This window comes from Colius striatus, chromosome 24 (assembly GCF_028858725.1).
Source record: "Colius striatus isolate bColStr4 chromosome 24, bColStr4.1.hap1, whole genome shotgun sequence".
Lineage (NCBI taxonomy): Eukaryota > Metazoa > Chordata > Aves > Coliiformes > Coliidae > Colius > Colius striatus.
This window is the reverse complement of record NC_084782.1, coordinates 5138424-5151391: the sequence shown is the minus strand read 5'-3', so window position 1 is coordinate 5151391 and position 12968 is coordinate 5138424. Positions and strand designations below refer to the sequence as shown.

Sequence of the window (12968 nt, the reverse complement as noted above, 5' to 3'; positions counted from 1 at the left end):
CCCCGCCCCAGGCCAGGATTCCCCACGAGCCGCTGAGCTTGGCCCGGCGGGAGGCGGCAGGGCCGTGGGGTGCCCGCGGGGGGCTGACGCCGCTCTCGCTTGTCCCCGCAGCGGAAGGGCAGTGGCTGGAGTGGGGCGCCTGGAGCCGCTGCTCCGTCACCTGCGCCAACGGCACCCAGCAGCGCACGCGCAGGTGCAGCGTCACGGCCCACGGCTGGGCCGAGTGCCGCGGGGCCCACGCCGACGCCCGGGACTGCTCCAACCCCGCCTGTCCCAGTAAGGCCCCGCGCGCTGGGGAGGGAGTGGGGCGGGAAGCGGCCTCGTGCCGCTGGGGCACCGTGCCCTGGAGCCGCTGCGGTGTCGCCGAGGTGCCCGTGGCACCCTCCGCTGCTGGGGTGGGGAGGGAGTGGGAGCCAAAGGGCGATGCCAGGGATCAGGTGCCCCTCTCCTCGTGCCGGTCGCTGCCTTCGTCCCGTGCCCTCGCTGCCGTCACACCCTGCGGGGACCCGTCGGTGCCCGGTGGCTGCAGGTCCCGGCGTGTGCTGCGGGTGTGCGAGCTCATGGGGGTGACTCTGGGGCTGGGAGGGGGCACACGGAGTGTGTGGGGGGGTAAGTCAGCAGGCCAAAGGATGGACCCCGTCATGTTGTTGTCCTTCGAGCCCTTGGCATCGGTGGCGGGCACGGGGAGCTGGTTGCTGCGCCGGAGCTGCCGCGGTAGCCTCAGGGGAGGAGGGAGGAGCAGCTCTCCCACGCACCCAGGGGTGCCCTCGGGCTGCTGGCGGGACAGTGGCTGCAGTGGGGACATTGGGTCTTGTCTAAATGAGGTTTAAATCGTTGATCCGTGGACTTTGTACCCTGTGGGGCTTTCGGCTCATGGCATAGGCGGCAGTGCCCACCGGCCCTGCCCTGTCCCCATCCCCCTGGCTGCCACTTGCCATGCCGAGCCAGGTGTCCCACAGCGTCCCCATCCCCACAGCTGACAGCAAGTGGGGTCCCTGGAACCACTGGAGCCTCTGCTCCAAGACGTGTGACACGGGCTGGCAGCGGCGCTTCCGCATGTGCGAGGGCACGGGCGTGCAGGGCTACCCCTGCGAGGGCACCGGCGAGGAGGTGAAGACCTGCAACGAGAAGAAGTGCCCAGGTAGGAGACACCCCCTCCCCATGCCTGTGCCCACCGCCCTGCCCCAGGGCTGTGCCTGAGCTCCCCTCACCCCTCAGCCTACCACGAGATGTGCAAGGACGAGTACGTCATGCTGATGACCTGGAAGAAAACGGCTGCCGGGGAGATCATCTACAACAAATGTCCCCCCAACGCCACGGGTGAGGGGCACGGGGTGGCAGCCCCCAACCCCCGGCCCCCCTCCCACCTGCAGCAGGGCAGGGGGTGATGGGTGGCACCGTGTCCAACCCGGTTGTGCCACGCAGGGTCCGCCAGCCGCCGGTGCCTGCTGAGCCCCCACGGCGTTGCCTACTGGGGAGTGCCCAGCTTTGCCCGCTGCATCTCCCACGAGTACCGATACTTGCATCTCTCAGTAGGTGCACGCTCTGGCGCGGGACCCTCCCTCTTGCCCTCCCTTCCCTCGTGGCTCAGGGGGTCTGCCCCATCCCCCTGGGCAGGGAAACCCAGCAGCTCCTTTGCTTCGTGCATGGGGACACTGAGGCAGGGCTGGGAAAGGAGGGCCCTTCCTGGAGCTGGTGGGGAGCCTCTGTGCTCGGGAAATGGCTCTTGGGGTGGGAAGGAACCCCTCAGACCCCCTCTGCTGCCCTAATTATGGTCATTAGCTCTGCGGTGTCCCCACTGCCCTGGCGTGGCGAGGGTCCTGGGGACACAGAGCGCCGCTGGGGGAAGGGGGAGTGACACCAGTGTGTCCCCTCTCTCTGCCCAAGCTGCGGGAGCACCTGGCCAAGGGGCAGCGGGTGCTGGCGGGCGAGGGCATGTCGCAGGTGGTGAGGAGCCTCCTGGAGCTCATGGCCCGCAAGAGCTACTACAGCGGGGACCTGCTGTTCTCCGTGGAGATCCTGCGCAACGTCACCGACACCTTCAAGAGAGCCACCTACATCCCATCCTCCGAGGACGTGCAGGTAGCGGGCGAGGGGCGGTGAGGGACGGCCCCGGGGAGCTCTCCCGGCCCCCCAGCCCCGCTGAGCCCCGGTCCCGCAGCGCTTCTTCCAGGTGGTGAGCTACATGGTGGACGTGGAGAACCGGGACAAGTGGGAGGATGCCCAGCAGGTGAGTGGCACAGGGCACGAGCGGGTGGCGGGGATGGGGTGGCAACCGGGATGCCCCCAGCACCGGGGATGCATCCAGCTGTGGAGCTGGTTCCTCGCCCGCAGGTCTCACCCGGCTCCGTGCACCTGATGAAGGTGGTGGAGGACTTCATCCACCTGGTAGGGGACGCGCTGAAGGCTTTCCAGAGCTCCCTCATCGTCACCGACAACCTGGGTGAGCGGCGGGACGGGCGCAGGGCCGCGGCGGGCACGGGCAGGCGGCCGGTGACACCCGCTGTGCCCCGGCAGTGATCAGCATCCAGAGGGAACCCGTCACCGCCGTCTCCAGCGACATCAACTTCCCCATGAAGGGGCGGCGGGGTATGAAGGATTGGGCCCGCAGCTCCGAGGACAAGCTCTTCATCCCTAGGGAGGTGCTCAGCCTCGCCTCGGCTGGTGAGGCTGTGCTGGGCAAGAGGGGCTGTGCCTGACAGAGCACGTGTGTGAGTGTGCATCTGGTGCTGTGCACGTGTGTGAGTGCATCTGGTGCTGTGCACGTGTGTGAGTGCGCATCTGGTGCTGTGCACATGTGTGAGTGTGCATCTGGTGCTGTGCACGTGTGTGAGTGTGCATTTGGTGCTGTGCACGTGTGTGAGTGCACATCTGGTGCTGTGCACGTGTGTGAGTGTGCATCTGGTGCTGTGCACGTGTGTGAGTGCACATCTGGTGCTGTGCACGTGTGTGAGTGTGCATTTGGTGCTGTGCATGTGTGTGAGTGTGCATTTGGTGCTGTGCATGTGTGTGAGTGCGCATCTGGTGCTGTGCACGTGTGTGAGTGCATCTGGTGCTGTGCACGTGTGTGAGTGTGCATCTGGTGCTGTGCACGTGTGTGAGTGCGCATCTGGTGCTGTGCACGTGTGTGAGTGTGCATCTGGTGCTGTGCATGTGTGTGAGTGTGCATCTGGTGCTGTGCATGTGTGTGAGCACATCTGGTGCTGTGCACATGTGTGAGTGTGCATCTGGTGCTGTGCACGTGTGTGAGTGTGCATCTGGTGCTGTGCACGTGTGTGAGTGTGCATCTGGTGCTGTGCACATGTGTGAGTGCACATCTGGTGCTGTGCACGTGTGTGAGTGCGCATCTGGTGCTGTGCACATGTGTGAGTGTGCATCTGGTGCTGTGCACGTGTGTGAGTGCATCTGGTGCTGTGCACGTGTGTGAGTGCACATCTGGTGCTGTGCACATGTGTGAGTGTGCATCTGGTGCTGTGCACGTGTGTGAGTGCATCTGGTGCTGTGCACGTGTGTGAGTGTGCATCTGGTGCTGTGCATGTGTGTGAGTCCGCATCTGGTGCTGTGCATGTGTGTGAGTGCGCATCTGGTGCTGTGCACATGTGTGAGTGTGCATCTGGTGCTGTGCACATGTGTGGACCTGCACAGTTGTGAGTGCACATGGATGTGCACCTGTGTGAGGATGCACATGTGAGTGCACATCTGTTGCTGTGCACATCTGAGAGCATATCTGGGAGTGTGCACGTGTGTGAAGGTGCACAGTTGTGAGCACACACGGGTGTGCATGTGTGTGGGTGTGAGTGTGCATCGGGCCCTGTGCCCGTCTGTGCCCAGCTGGGAGTGTGCACGTGTGTGAAGGTGCAGTTGTGAGCACACAGGGGTGTGCATGTGTGTGGGTGTGAGTGTGCACCGGGCCCTGTGCCCATCTGTGCCCAGCTGGCTCACGGCACCACTCTCGCCTCTGCAGAGTCGGACGAGTCGTCGCACTTTGTCATCGGGGCCGTGCTGTACCGCACGCTGGGGCTGATCCTGCCCCCGCCCAGGTGAGTGGGGCTGCCCCGCTGTCCCCCAGCCCACGTCCCCCTCCCTGTGACAGCCAGCGCCCCTCCCTCCAGGACCCCTCTGGCCGTCACCTCCAAGGTGCTGATGGTCACCGTGCGCCCGCCGACCAAACCCGCCGAGCCCCTCGTCCTGGTGGAACTCTCCCACATCATCAACGTGAGTGTCCCCGTGCCCTCACGCTCCGGGTCCCCTCTCCAGCAGCTCCCACGTGGACTCAGCTCCGTGCCACATACCCTGCTGGGGTGGGCACGAGGCAGGGGGTCAGCACTAACCCGTCCCTCTGCCCACAGGGCACGTCACACCCACAGTGCGTCACTTGGGACTACTCGAGGACGTGAGTGAGGGGCACGGGGATGGGGACCCCTGTGGCAGTGCCACTCTGGGCATTGGGGCTGCCCCAGCACCCCATTGATCTCTGGGGAGCTGTTTGGGTGGGGAGGGGGATGGGGAGTCCCTTCCTGGGGCCAGACACCTCTGAGTGGGGGGCATGGTGGTGCCAGGGGATGGCCGTGCTGCCGTGTGCCGCCGGGGATGGACACGGCTGCCGCCAGCCTGCCAGATGCAATTTGTTATCCTGGAGCCTGGTGCTGTGGCAGGAGCGAGGGAAAGTAGGGCACAGCGAGGGGGGAGCAGCACTGCACGGTGCTGGGGGGCAGTGCCTGGTCCCCCTCTCACCTGGGGGTGTCACTGGTCCCAGTCCAGCCCCTGTGCTGATGGGGAGGCACGTGGCTGTGATGAGCATGGCAGGTCTCAGCCTGGCCCAGGGGGAACTGCAGCCCCAGCTGTCCCACAGACCCAGTTCCCAGTTTCCCTGCCTCACTGGGAGCTGGGGCTGCTCCTCCATTCCTTGTTCCCACTCCCTCACAGCTCCCTCCCGGGGGGGTTCCTGTGCAGCATCACCTGCTCCCAGGCAGCTTTGGCCTTCACATCTCTGCTGCCTTTGCCACGGCTCACGCTGGGGGGGATGTGGATGATGTGGATGTGGATGATGGGGATGTGGATGTGGATGATGTGGATGTGGATGATGTGAATGTGGATGTGGATGATGTGAATGTGGATGATGGGGATGTGGTGGGCTCCTGGGGCTGCCTCAGCCCCCCTCCATCTCTGCCATCCCTCCTCCCACACCTGCCCCCCTCCCTAAAGCTGTGTGGGATGATTAAGAACGAAGCCTTTGTGTTGCACAGCTCCCCAGAGGGATCAGCACCGGGGCAGGTGGGGGCAACTTGAGCAGAGATGGCTTCACCCTCCCCACGGGCTCAGGATTAACCTGTGCCCTGGCTCTGTGCCCCCTCTTCCACCATCTGCCTCCCTGAGGCAGGGCCAGCGAAGGGTTAACTGGAGAGAGGCGTGAGGGGCTGCGTGTGTTTGATCATTTCAAATTGCTCTCCCTCGCTCTCATCCCATTAATCAGAGATGCTGGCTTGGGAAACTGGGACACGGAGAGCTGCCAAACCCTGGAGACCCTCCCAGCACACACCAAATGCCAGTGCCGCCAGCTCGCCACCTTCGCCGTCCTCGCCCAGCTGCCCAGAGACCTGGTAGGGGACAGGACAGGGATGGGGACAGGGAGCAGCCTGCTGGGGACACGGACCCTGGATGGGGGGCAACCCCCAGGCTGTGGGGCCTGGCTGAGGTGGGGGTCCCAGGGGTGTCTGGGGAGGGGCAGGGGCTGCGCTGCCTGCGGGCACCTCCATGGAGGGGGGGACGGTGGGAGGTGTCTCTCACCACCCAAGGGAAGGGTCCCCACTCTCCCCTGGCACCCCAAGGGTGGGCTTGGGTGAGCAGGGGGCTGCCATATGTGTGCCAGGAGGGGAGAGGGCAGCCCCAGCCCCGGGCATCCCCCCACCCCATTGCTATTCCGCCCGCATCCCCCGTTGGCATGGAGACGGGCACGGGTCCCTGGGAAGGCGCCTTGGCTGTGCCACCCCCCTGCTCCCGGCACCCAGGGGTCCCCAGCCAGGGGGGGTTGAGGGGCCCAGAGAGGGGCAGGGGGCAGCTCTTGGGGGTTGGGCTCAGCTGCTCTCCCCCTCTGTCCCGTTGCCCACTAGGCCATGGACCCCTCGGGCACCCCGTCGGTGCCGCTGATGATCGGCTGTGCCGTGTCCTGCATGGCCCTGCTGACCCTCCTGGTGATCTACGCGGCCTTCTGGAGGTGACCTGGGCACAGATGGGGCACCTGGGGGGCACCTGGGGCATGAGACCCTGTGGGGAGGGGGCGGTGAAGGGTGTTAATCCTGGTTAACTGTGATTAAACTCAACGTGGAGGGAAGGGAATCACCCCCTGGGAGAGGTGCCCGGGCTGCCTGGCACTGTCCCTGCCCCACCACGGCACGCAGGGGACGTGGGACAGGGATGTGGCACAGGCTGGCACCCCGGCCCCACGCTGCTCCTGCCCTCAGGTTCATCAAGTCGGAGCGTTCCATCATCCTGCTCAACTTCTGCGTCTCCATCCTGGCCTCCAACATCCTCATCCTCGTGGGCCAGTCCCAGATGCTCAGCAAGGTGGGTGCCACCGTCGTGGGGTCCCTGGGTGGGCATGGGGGCTGTGGTTGGGGTCTGAGCCCTCTCTTCCCTCTGGCTGCCTCATCCCCTCCAGCTCCCAGCAGCAGATTGGATTTGGATTAACTCGATCTCGGGCTTAAATCCTCTGTGGCTTTGCCACGAGGCTGGTGCGGGCCGTGGGAGTTTAACCACCGCCGTGCCACGGTGCCACGGTGCCTCCCTGTGACATCCCCATGTCCCCACAGGGTGTGTGCACCATGACAGCTGCCTTCCTCCACTTCTTCTTCCTCTCGTCCTTCTGCTGGGTGCTCACAGAGGCCTGGCAGTCCTACCTGGCGGTGATCGGCCGGATCCGGACACGCCTGGTCAGGAAGCGCTTCTTGTGCTTGGGATGGGGTAAGAACCTGGCAGGGCTGGCTCTGGGGGAGGGAAAACACCACCCAGCCCTCCCTGCTACCCCCTGGAAAGGGAAACTGAGGCACAACGGAGGAAACCAGACCCAGGTGTCTTGGGTCCGTTGATGTGGCACCTTCTGCCCAGCCAGGCCACGGGGAGCTGGGCAGGACAAGGGGTAAAGGACATCAACTGGAACACACACAGTTCCCCTGGCACAGGAGGAGCAAGTCCTTTGGTGCTGGGGTGAGGGAGCCCTGGCCCAGGCTGCCCAGGGAGGGTGTGGAGGCTCCTTCTCAGGAGGTTTCCAACCCCACCTGGACACGTTCCTGTGCCCCCTGAGCCAGGGGAAGCTGCTGGAGCAGGGGCTGGGGCTGGAGCTGGAGCAGCTCTGCAGGGCCCTGCACACCCCCACCAGTCAGGTGCCAGGAAAGCCCCATCCCTGGGGGCTGGGGGGCAGCGATGCCAGCTCTGCAGCTCCAGCCTCCTCTCCCCTCTGCAGGGTTGCCAGCCCTCGTGGTCGCAGTCTCCGTCGGTTTCACACGGACCAAAGGCTACGGGACAGCGAGCTAGTACGTGGGGATGGGGTGGGGGGCACGTAGGGGGCACAGGGACTGCCCTGGGCTGGCAGCAGGGCACGGGGACGGGGCACGTGCCCCCTGCCCCAGCCCAACGCGCCGCGGTGCCCCGCAGCTGCTGGCTCTCGCTGGAGGGTGGGTTGCTCTACGCCTTCGTGGGACCCGCCGCCGTCATCGTGCTGGTGAGCTGACCCCGAGCCCAGGAACCGCCCCCCAAAACCCCCTTCCCTGGTGCCAGCTCGTGCCAGCCCCGGCTGGCGAAGGGCTCGGTGCCCCCAGCCCTGACCCCGGCGCTGCTCTCGCCCAAGGTGAACATGCTGGTGGGCATCATTGTGTTCAACAAGCTCATGGCCCGCGATGGCATTTCAGATAAGTCCAAAAAGCAGCGAGCTGGGTAAGTGCCCTGTGGGGCCGTCCCTGGGGCTGGCACCGAGCACCCTGCCCCTGCCACGGGGCACGGCCTGGGCTCAGCTCCTGAGGACGGGGCCGACTTCAGCTCATCGGCGGGCGGCGCGAGGCCGAGCCCGGGGCAACCACAGCCCTTTGCTGGGGGCTGCTGGAGGGGCAAGGAGCTGAGGAGGGGGGGTCACCCCACACCTGGGGCAGGGGGAGTCACACACTGCAGCCCCCCCTCCCTGGCACCGGCTGAGAGGGGGGCTGAGCCCTGCCCGCCCCGGCCCGCTGCCGCTTGGCCACCCCGCTCCTCATTAACAGCCACCGCTGCCCTCGACTAACCCGGCTCTCTCTCTCTTTCTCTCTTTCTCTTCCTCTTGTCCTTCTCCCATTTGCTTCTGGCCTGTGTCTGTCCATCCCTCCGTCCATCCATCCATCCATCCATCCATCCATCCCTCCAATCCCCCCATCACCCCCCACCCCGCTCTGCCCCGGCCTTGCTCCCCGCTCCCGCATCCCCGCCTGGGCCGGCGCTGGCCGCGGGGCACCGGGGGGGTGGTGGGCACGTAGCTCCAAGCCCCCTCCTCCCTGTGGCAACCTGCTGCTGAAATGCACCAAGTGCGGCGTGGTGTCCAGCGCGGCCATGACCTCCGCCACCGCCAGCAGCGCCATGTTAGTGCCGCCACGCGCCCGCCTCGCCCCCCGCCCCGAGCACGGCCTCGCGCCCCGCCAGCGGGAGCCCGGGGGGCTGGAGGGGAAGGGGGATGTCAGGCACCATCCCCGGGGAGGCTCTGGGCTCGGGGGTCCCGTGGGCAGGGTGAAGGCTGCGTGCTCGGGGCGGGTGCCACCGCGGCCATCACGTCTGCATGGCATGGCTTCCCGCAGGTCACCTCATCCCCGGGGTTGGGGTGCTGGAGGGGGGCTCAGCTCCTCTTCCCCAGGGGGCTTTGGGAGCGGGGAGAGCATGAGGGGCACGGTGCTGTGTGGCACGGGCTAGTCCTGGCCTCGGGGGCATCCCAGGGCTCCTCTTCCTGGCACGGGAAGCTGGCTGAGCCGTGAGCCGGGGGCTGGGCTGGGACTGGGGGGGTTTCATTTCAATAGAAGCAGCTCCCAAACCTGCTGCTGAAAAAGAGAGAAAGAGAGAGAGAGAGAGAGAAAAATCCCCTTTCTGCTCTTCCTTGCATCCCCCAGCACCCTCACTGCCTGGTGGGGACGGGGGCACGCGTGGCTGTGCCCTGCCCAGGCCGCCTCAGCCACGCTGACGGCCCAGCCCGGGGGGCAGAAGGAGCCCAGGGGTCCCCGGCGGCGCCCCGGGCACTCGGGCTGGGGGACACCGAGGATGAGGGGTCACCGAGGGGGCAGGGACGGGGCATTCGGGGTGCACAGAGGGCTGATGGCCGGGGGGGGCTGTGGTGGGGCAGCCCCGGCGCTGTGGGCTCACCCCGGCCCCTCTCTCCCCGCCGCAGGGCATCGCTGTGGAGCTCCTGCGTGGTCCTGCCTCTGCTGGCGCTGACCTGGATGTCGGCCGTGCTCGCCATGACCGACCGGCGCTCCATCCTCTTCCAGGTCCTCTTCGCCGTCTTCAACTCCGTCCAGGGCTTCGTCATCATCACGGTGCACGGCTTCCTGCGCAGAGAGGTGGGGGGTGGCTTCCCCTCCCCTCCCCTCCTCCCCTCAGCCCGGCTGCGGGACGTGACCGGCTCTGGGCTCTGTCCCCGCAGGTCCAGGACGTGGTGAAGTGTCAGATGGGGGGGTGCAGGAGCGAGGAGAATGAAAACTCACCCGACTCCTGCAAGAACGGGCAGGTGCAGATCCTGGTGAGTGCGGCAGGGCAGGGCTGGGCACGGCTTCCTTTGCAACCCCCTCCCCTCTCCCTGTGCTGGCCCAGATGCATTCATTTCCCTCTCCCCCCTCTCTCTCTCTCTCTCTCCTCTTTCTCTTTCCCCTCTTTCTGTATTTTTATAGACAGACTTTGAAAAGGACGTTGACCTGGCGTGTCAGACAGGTGAGGCGTCCCCTGCCCGCTGTGCCAGGGGGGCACAGGGATGTCACCGTGTCCCATCGGGCACCACACAGCCTGGGGAAGGTCCTGTGGGACCCCCGTAGCCCCCTCTGACCCCGCTCCCTGCCCTCAGTGCTCTTCAAGGAGGTGAACACCTGCAACCCCGCCACCATCACGGGCACCTTGTCCCGTATCTCCCTGGACGGAGACGAAGACCCCAAGCTCAACACCACCTCAGAAAGCGGCCTGGGCTTCTCCAGCCTGCCGGGAAACATCCCTCCGGCCAGCATCCTGGTCCAGGTCCCCAAGATGCCACCCAACGTGGTGGCGGGCCTGAGCGAGCTGGCCGAGCCTCCGGCGCAGCCCCTGGGGCTGGAAGCTCCGGCGCCCGTCTACCTGTGCACGGAGAGCAGCCTGAGGCCCCTGGACTACGGCTGGCTGCGGGCCCCCGAGCCCCCCCGCGAGAGCGACTACATGCTGCTGCCCCGGCGCAGCGGCAGCCTCAAACCCTTCCCGAGGGACGAGGGCGGCCGCGGCCCCGGTGCCGAGGAGGCGCTGCCCGGCGGGACGGGGCGGCCGGCGGCCGAGGGCGATGCCTACCCGGGCTTCGTGGCGCTGGATCACGTCAATGTGAACTTGAGCCAAGCCTACGGGACGGTGAAGGGCCCGTCCTACAGCCTCCAGTTCAAGCAGCACCCCACGGTGAGGCAGATCTTGGCCTCGGAGCTGTCGGAGCGCAGCCGCACCATGCCCCGCACCGTGCCCGGCTCTGCCATGAAAGTGGGGTCCCTGGAGGTGAGCTGGGGGCAGGGGGGGAATGCAGGGGGTGGGGGAGCGTGTCAGAGCCCTGTGGGCACGGTGCAGGTCGCATGAGAGACCCCCCACCCCCCTTCCAGCCCACTCCCTCCCTTTGCCCCCTGTCTCCCGCCGGGTTCTGTCCCCTGCACGTGGCACAGCTCGGGGTTGGCATGAGCTTCCCCCTCTGCCCCGCTCCCTGTGTCACCCCTCAGCCCTGCAAAGACCTTTCCCTTTTCTTCTCCATCTCCTCCCCCTGCTCTGGGCCCTGTGTCTGCCCCGCCAGAGGAAGAGGTTGCGATATTCCGACCTGGACTTCGAGGTAAGGCCCGTGGCGGGTCGGTGCCAGCCGGGGACTGTGAAGCCCCCTGTCCCTGCTCCCCTCTGGCTCACTGACAAGCAGCTGAGCTCGGGGCAGTTTTACACCAGACAACACCCAGCACTGGCTCTTGGTTCAAATGCCTGGAGCAAGAGGGAGCACTGCAGAGAGCTCATCCAGGAGCAGAGCAGGGAGCTCAGCTGGGAGCAGTGCTGGGAGCACAGCAGAGAGCTCATCCGGGAGAGGTGCAGGGAGCTCATCCAGGAGAGGTGCAGGGAGCTCAGCTGGGAGCAGAGCAGGGAGCACATCCAGGAGAGGTGCAGGGAGCTCAGCTGGGAGCAGAGCAGGGAGCTCATCCAGGAGAGGTGCAGGGAGCTCATCCAGGAGCAGAGCAGGGAGCTCATCCAGGAGAGGTGCAGGGAGCACATCCAGGAGAGGTGCAGGGAGCTCATCCAGGAGCAGAGCAGGGAGCTCATCCAGGAGAGGTGCAGGGAGCACATCCAGGAGAGGTGCAGGGAGCTCATCCAGGAGCAGAGCAGGGAGCTCATCCAGGAGAGGTGCAGGGAGCACATCCAGGAGAGGTGCAGGGAGCTCATCCAGGAGCAGAGCAGGGAGCTCATCCAGGAGAGGTGCAGGGAGCACATCCAGGAGAGGTGCAGGGAGCTCAGCTGGGAGCAGAGCAGGGAGCACATCCAGGAGAGGTGCGGGGAGCTCAGCTGCTGGTCGGGGGGCAGAGGGCAGAGGGGTGGGAGGGGTGAGGTGGGTGCTGAGCGGGGCAGGGCCGGGGGCTGATGGCCCCGTGTCCCCCACAGAAGGTGATGCACACACGGAAGCGTCACTCTGAGCTCTACCACGAGCTCAACCAGAAGTTTCACACACTGGACCGGTACCGGGCACCGGCCGCCGGTTCCTCCAAGGTGAGGGCGTGGAGACCCCCGTCCTGTGACCCCATTTGCTCCCCTAACCCCCCCCAGCTCCCCTCTGCATGGGCCGAGGCCTCCCCGGGAGGACGGGGCCATGGGGTCTCCCCGCGGGGCTGGGGCTGAGCGCTCGGGTTCCTTCCCCAGCGAGAGAAGCGATGGAGCGTCTCGTCGGGCGGGGGGGAGAAGAGCACGACCCCTGTAAGTGCCCGAATCCCCCCGGGGGCCGCTGCTCCCCCATCCTGGACGTGTGCCCGGGGGTGCAGGCGGGTGCCTGTGCCCCGGGGCTGGCTGGGGGGTGGGATGGAGCCCCGCGGCTGTGTCCCCCACCACTCACCGCAGCTCTCCCTCCCCAGGACGCGGCCGCCCCCGAGAAGCCGCCGGCGCCGCCGAAGCCGTGGAGCACGTTCAAGGCGCTGACGTTGGGGTCTCTGCCCAGCGCCCACCGGGAGCGGCTGGAGCTGCGCTGCGCCGACTGGGAGGGTCCGTGCGCCGCTCTGGATGCGCCCGACGGCGACTTCCAGACGGAGGTGTGACCCTCCCCTCCCCGGCCCCCGCCCCCAGCGCTGCCCAGGGCCGGGCTCGTTGGCTTCGCTCCATCCCTCTGGGCGGCCGCGGGGGTCCCGGACTCATCCCCGGGGGAGGGGCCGCGCTCCCCCCGCCCCGTCTCCTCCCAGCTCCGCAGCCGCCCCCCGCCCGTCTCCGCCGCGGTTTCTCCTCCCCGTCACCCTCCGGACACGGGGCTGGGGGTGAGGGACACACGGACACACACACACACACACGCGCTCCCTCCCGCCCCGCTCCACGCTCACTCCCCACCCTCCGATCCCGCCCGCACCCCCCGGGGCAGGATCAGCCGTCGAGGCCGTCGGATCTTTGTTCTTTTCTACCGGGATGTTCCTCACGCAGTGCACCGTGTGCACGCCAGCGGCCGGGCTGCCCTCGCCCGCCGCCCCTTCCCCCCGGGGGTCCGTGGCCGCCCCCCCCCAGCCCTCCCCACCGTC

The 12968-nt window shown here is 66.9% G+C and overlaps 1 protein-coding gene across 2 annotated transcripts in view; it reads left to right on the top strand.

The window, feature by feature from the left end:
* ADGRB2 (adhesion G protein-coupled receptor B2) overlaps positions 1-12968 on the top strand; it is a 104032-nt gene extending 91064 nt beyond the window's left edge. The window contains exons 6-31 of one of the 2 annotated variants that reach the window (XM_062014359.1): positions 112-276; positions 977-1141; positions 1219-1320; positions 1426-1532; positions 1888-2082; positions 2162-2230; positions 2335-2443; positions 2518-2664; positions 3965-4040; positions 4113-4215; positions 4350-4393; positions 5474-5600; positions 6111-6214; positions 6462-6564; positions 6810-6960; positions 7460-7529; positions 7651-7717; positions 7844-7929; positions 9395-9566; positions 9650-9745; positions 9894-9933; positions 10064-10725; positions 11012-11047; positions 11857-11961; positions 12112-12165; positions 12321-12968. In XM_062014359.1, the coding sequence (XP_061870343.1) occupies positions 112-276; positions 977-1141; positions 1219-1320; positions 1426-1532; positions 1888-2082; positions 2162-2230; positions 2335-2443; positions 2518-2664; positions 3965-4040; positions 4113-4215; positions 4350-4393; positions 5474-5600; positions 6111-6214; positions 6462-6564; positions 6810-6960; positions 7460-7529; positions 7651-7717; positions 7844-7929; positions 9395-9566; positions 9650-9745; positions 9894-9933; positions 10064-10725; positions 11012-11047; positions 11857-11961; positions 12112-12165; positions 12321-12500 (3335 nt within the window). In that variant the 3' untranslated portion in view covers positions 12501-12968. The remainder of the gene's footprint in view (positions 1-111; positions 277-976; positions 1142-1218; positions 1321-1425; positions 1533-1887; positions 2083-2161; positions 2231-2334; positions 2444-2517; positions 2665-3964; positions 4041-4112; positions 4216-4349; positions 4394-5473; positions 5601-6110; positions 6215-6461; positions 6565-6809; positions 6961-7459; positions 7530-7650; positions 7718-7843; positions 7930-9394; positions 9567-9649; positions 9746-9893; positions 9934-10063; positions 10726-11011; positions 11048-11856; positions 11962-12111; positions 12166-12320) is intronic. The other variant, XM_062014358.1, reaches the window with a different exon arrangement.